The sequence below is a fragment of the Nicotiana attenuata genome, chromosome 5, assembly GCF_001879085.1.
Source record: "Nicotiana attenuata strain UT chromosome 5, NIATTr2, whole genome shotgun sequence".
NCBI classification, from domain to species: Eukaryota; Viridiplantae; Streptophyta; class Magnoliopsida; order Solanales; family Solanaceae; genus Nicotiana; species Nicotiana attenuata.
Window position 1 is genome coordinate 23937089 of NC_031993.1, and position 6021 is coordinate 23943109.

At 35.1% G+C, this 6021-nt stretch overlaps 1 protein-coding gene across 1 annotated transcript; it reads right to left on the reverse strand.

Annotated features, from left to right (window-relative positions):
- On the reverse strand, nt 4860-6021 carry LOC109226322. The gene is made up of 2 exons (XM_019391108.1): nt 5749-6021; nt 4860-5465 (listed from the first exon to the last, which is right to left on the reverse strand). The coding sequence occupies exon 2, from the start codon at nt 5440-5442 to the stop codon at nt 5164-5166; it is 279 nt and encodes a 92-aa protein (XP_019246653.1). The 5' UTR covers nt 5443-5465; nt 5749-6021; the 3' UTR covers nt 4860-5163.

Consider the following 6021-nt stretch of genomic DNA (forward strand, 5'->3'; position numbering starts at 1 on the left):
CTCTATACAATAACTAATCTTCCTAGTATGTTTAGCGAGATTGCACAATGTCCTATTTAAAGTTTTCGCGATTCAGATATTGCCACGTCATCGACCAGATGAGTAGAGCAACCTTATTGAAGGAGACATACCTTCAATCTGACATTACTCCCTCCGGTCCAAAATAAGTGATTTTTTTTTTGGATGTTTTCACACAGATTAAGAAATTCACCTGTTAGCATTAATTAGCAATGGAATTGACCATATTAACCTTTACTATCTCACATAAACACTTCTAACACATATTCCAACACTATTTACTCCAAGGACAATGTAGGAAAAAAAATAATTAATTCATTCTTGAAATTTGAAAAAAAATCACTTATTTTGGACCACAAGAAAAAGGCCAAAAAATCACTTATTTTGGACCGAAGGGAGTAATGTTTTAGGTGGGACCTACTTGACTTTGTGAAACACGTGAATTCCCCAAGCTTACAATGCGATACACATTGATTGGAGTTCTTCCAAAATATCTGGGTAGCTTTCTAGGAAAAGTTTATATCTATATCTATATTTATCTATATTTATATCTATACTTCTATACTATATTAAAAGCACGAAGGCCTTTACCGAAATATCGTTCGTCTTTTTTGCCCTTTAAAATAGAGTTTTATATTGGACAAAATAGTAATATTATTGTTTTCCTAATATATAGGATTCTAAAATCTTATAATTTTAGTTATTAAATCTTTCCTTATTTGAATTATGTAAGAATTCCTAATATTTAGGAACTTGTATGTGAATCTTACCTTACATAAATTGGTAAAAAATAGATTAACCCACAAAATCGTATATTTAATGCAAAAGCATTATAACAATGAACCACAAGAATTTCTTAAAATTTATATCCAAATAATAAGGTTTAAAGCATATCGGCCACCTTGACATGGTAATATATTTATTTCGACCTTGACATGGTAATGGAATTTACCATTATTCTACTTTTGAAACAGTCTTTAAGCACAATTTCATGATTTTTACCTCAATTCGCTTACTTTTGGCTATTGTTGCACGTTTGGATTTGGAATTACATCAAATGGACGTGAAGACAGCTTTTCTCAATGGAGAACTAAACGAAAAGATCTACATGGAATAACATGTAGGCTTCATCGTTAAAGGCCAAGAAAAGAAGGTCTGTAAATTGAAAAGATCTATTTATGGCCTGAAGCAATCTTCAATGCAATGGTATTTGAGATTTCACATGGAGGTGATCTCATATGATTTCACCATGATCAATGAAGACCATTGCATTTATGTGAAGAAGTCCAATGAGATGTTTGTAATTCTTTCTCTTTACGTGGACGATATTTTATTGGCCGGAAATAATTTGGAGTATTTGAAAACTATCAAGTCATGGCTTTCGAGGTCATTTGACATGAAAGATATGGGTGAGGCAGATTATATCCTTGGAGTTAAGATCCAAAGAGACCGTTCCAAAAAATTACTGAGTCTATCTCAAGAAACTTATATAAAGAAAATTTTGGAGCGTTTTCGCATTAACAGTTGCAAATCCATGGATACTCCTATAGCGAGAGGTGAAACTTTAAGCCTTGAAATGTGTCCCAAGACTGAAAATGAAAGGGAAGACATGTCCCGAGTTCCATATTCAAGTGTTGTCGGGAGCTTGATGTACGCTATGATGTGTACTCGCCCAGATATTTGTTATGCCGTAGGTCTGGTTAGCACGTATCAATCCAATCCTGGAAGAGATCATTGGAAAGCCGTGAAGAGAATTTTCAGATACCTGAAGGGAACTGCAGATTATTCACTATGTTATAGTGGAAATGATTTATACTTGAGAGGATATACAGATGCTGATTGGGCTGGTGATCGGAATGATAGAAAATCAACACCCGGTTATACTTTCTTACTTAATGGTGGTGCTATATCATGAAAAAGTAAGAAACAAACTTGTACAGCCCTTTCAACAATGGAAGCTGAGTTCGTGGCTTGTGTGTCTGCAGTACAAGAAGCTATTTGGTTGAAGAGATTCTTTGAGCATTTAGATATTACAAAGAACTCTCAGGGTCCCATGACTCTATATTGTGATAGTCAAACGGCTATTGCATCTGCAAAAGATCTTAAGTATCACAGCAAGACCAAACACATTGACATCAAGTATAACTTTGTAAGAGACATGATAGCAAGTGGAGAGATAAATTTACAATACATTCCTACGCGAAGCATGATAGCTGATCCTTTACAAAGGCGATATCTAGAGACCTGTTTGAGAAACATGTTATGGCTCTAGGTTTGCGAAGGATATGAACATATTTATGTATTGTAAAATGACTTAAGTATTATAATACACTCATCAATATTTGACTCTTGAATTTGTGCTTATATCTCGTATGCATGTGAAGAATGTTTTGTTGATAAAGTGTGTCGAACAAGTCGCGAGATTGGCTCTCTCACACGAGCAATCGCCTCTTACGTTAAGAATCGTGAAGAGATGAGACCTTATAGAACCTTGGATAATGCGAGGTTATATTTACTTGTAAAGGTCGGTCTTGACAACTAATCAGACTTACGAATTTCACTATTCGATTATGACTTGTTTTGCAAGCCAGATGCGAGTTTCTCTAAGAAGATGGTTTGAGGATTATTGAAGTGAGAAACTCGGGTTAGACATTTGGAGGTGTCTAGACCAAAATCTGTACGGTGTTGAATGATTAAAAGAATAAGGCACACGCACCAATATAAAGTGAGAACACCGTAACATGTGTTTCATACCACGTGTGCAATCGACCATGGGATAATGAAAGAATGAATCCATGCTTCTTCATTGTGTGAGATCCCAAAAAAGTTATATCAACTTTTATTGGAATACCTTTGACCTTTTACTGTTTCTTGAAGTGCCAATCAGTGTTGCTACTTTAGCATGTCACTAATAGCCATGAGTGATTAGGCGATGCAATGTATGTCTAGGAAAGCGTTGATTGGGAATGGAAAGATTCGAGTAGAAAGGGAAGACAAATATTTTTTTTATTTAATTTGTATTCATAGGTCGACCATTATACTTACCATGATGGTATTGGGTGTAATTATGGATACAATGTTATATATGAACTCGAGTGACTTTTCGAGGATGAGGGATCGGATAACTAGCTACTAGAGTAGCCAACAATGTTTGGGGTATTGCGAGTAATAATAAGATCCTCATGGTAGTAGTGAATCCTTTCCGCATGTGATTGGATTTCTACACAGAGCTATTAAATAACCTTAAAGGGTTTAAGAATATTATGGCTCTTAATGCTCGTAGGTCGCACGAACTATTTGCCAGTATGAATTATGTGTGTTGTTTTCATGGTTGTTACTAGTTTGGATCTAGTCCACCTGTGCGAAGTGGGAGATGGTGGATATTAGGTTTGGGTCGTGGGTCGCCCATGTGGACTGACTCGGCCTATTTTAAAAGAGATTTAATTAAGGAGGTTATTTATCACTCCTAAAAGACTACCGCACGTTATTTGAGAGATGTGAGAACGTGGAGTGGTGGTTTTCATCGGTAGTTTTTCCTCTATTCCTCTTCTATATATCTGTCCTACAGAAGAACTCTCAAGTGTGAAAACTTTCTCTTCTTCTCCCAACAAAACACACGTACAAAGAAGGAAGGCTTTAGTTTGTGAAATAAACTTTGTTTCCAAGAGATTCAAAGTTCGACTTGGGGCAATTCTTTTGGTGGTGAGTTCAACAATTCTTCCGCTGCGTTGACAGGTACGCTAGTGTTGTTCTCGCCCCGTGATTATTAGACTATCATTAACACTGGCATTTATTAAAGGTTTCTTTGACATTTTCCAGAGCTTCAATAAAACTGTGGGCAACTGCTAGTTAAGGAAAGGCAGTATTGAATCTTTACTTGAAATTTTCTGTCTTCCTTACACTACGGCTCAATTTGAGATGCACGATCTACTTCCTTCTCTATTTGTTAGTCAACTATTAACTTATTTCTTTTAAATAATTCAACACCCAAGCATAAGAAAGAGCATGAAATCAGGTTTGCTACGAGGTGAATCAAAAGAAGGAGCAGTGGTACTTTAATTTTCTCTTCCCCCCTCGTTGTTAAAATTCTTTTGACCGCATTGTAAAATCAGGACAGCAATAACTTTCTATTATTGACTCCAACTCGTGACACTTGGTTTAAATTTTAAAAGAGATTATTCAGAGACCATCCAGTTGTTCCTTTTGAAGAACCAAATTAATTAATTAAGATTACAAATATGGAAATACTAATATTCAGTAGTTGCATATTTTTCTATCACCAAATTGAACCCATAACTATTATTAAACCAAATAATTAAGCAAATACGAGGGACAAAATATTAGTCCCCAATAAAGTTCACCTACAAAAGAGAATAACCTTGTCAGCAAAAGTTTCTGGTTATACATAGAGAATCTGGATCAAGTTCACAAACGTTTCACTAACAACTGTTTGTCTTAGGGAAACCAAAACTTGTAAGAGAGAAATCACATAAAACATCTAATTTCAGTTCTTTAAGTTATGATCTAAAACGATTGTTATAGTATTAGCTTGACATGGTGGCGGAGCCTACATACAATGAATCCACAACCTCGAAAAGTTACAGAAATAGGATACAAATAAATCTTTTATGGTTACATATTTAGAATTTTGAAACCTCTTAATAAGAAAATAAAGGTTCAAATCTTAGTTATGATATTTTTAAATTTTTTGAATCTCATTATCAAAATTCCTGATTTCGATACTGACTAGATAATCGTACAATAATGGTAACGGCAATTCATCTTCTTCCACATAGATAAAATTGTAACGTCCGTTCATCTTCTTCCACATAATAATAGAGTAGAAATGAATCAAATATTGGAAATAATTTCTGTACCTTCACAAGGAAGGACAAAGGTATGTGTACACATTACTATCTCGAGACCTTACACTGTGGGAATATAATATAGCAAGTATGTTGTTGTTTGTTGTTGTATAAAAGAATTAAATAAACAAAACAAGGAATGCATGAAAAAGCACAATTTTCATTCATCAAACAATCCATTATGATAAGTATATGTAGGCCTTTGATTAAAAAATCCTCACCAATCATTCTTCCCCTTTTCATCTCCTTATCTATTTTCTCTTTGTTTTTTCCCCTCAATTTACTTTGTAGAGTTTCCCTTTTGGCACTTGTCCTTAATCCATTTAAACCCAAGAGAAGTACCACTCTTCACCTTCTTTGCACCCACCACAGCCGCAGACTTTGCCTTGTCAGCCCCCACTGCCGCCGCTGCCTTCGCCTTGTCAAAACTCGCCGATGCCGCCGCCGTTACCTTCTCCATCTTCTTGCCGCTGCTTTTTCCTTTGCCGCCATCATCTTCATATCCGACGTCGTTTTGACTGCCCCACTGATCCGCCCAACTATTTCCGTTACTTCCCATTCTTGTGAGAAAAAAAATTGAATCTTTAACAACCAAACACAACAAAGTTAGAATCTTTAGCAACCAATAAATAAATTTTGAATCTTTAACAACCAATCAAACAAAAGTTGGAATATGTAGCAACTAAAACAAGAAAAAACTACAATTTTTGGCCAAAAAAAAAAAAAAAAAAACACCACAAAAGGTGCAATCTTTGGCAACCAGACACAAAAATTTACAATCTTCTTTTTTTGGATCAATCAATAAAATTAGAATCTTTGGCAACCAAAAAGAGTAAAAAGTGCAAAACAGAAGAGAAGATTTTACCTGAGAGATTGGTGGTGGGAAGTGATGGGGTTGCAAGATTTTAATAGCTGCTGTAGGGAGAAACTGTTTTTGTGAATTTGATATATGTAAACACAGACCAATTTGTAAGAATGGTATTTGTGATTGTGATATATGTGAACAGAATATAAAGGGACCAATGTAAGAAAGGAATTTAAGGCAGTTAGCTATTGTAAATTGTAATCTCATTGGGATTGTTACCCAAAAAGAAAAAGAATACAAAATCCCATTCGGATTCAACGCAATGCTGTCAGG

Excerpts from the sequence above, each read along its gene's own strand:
- LOC109226322 (XM_019391108.1), bottom strand. The coding sequence starts at position 5,442 with ATGGGAAGTAACGGAAATAGTTGGGCGGATCAGTGGGGCAGTCAAAAC.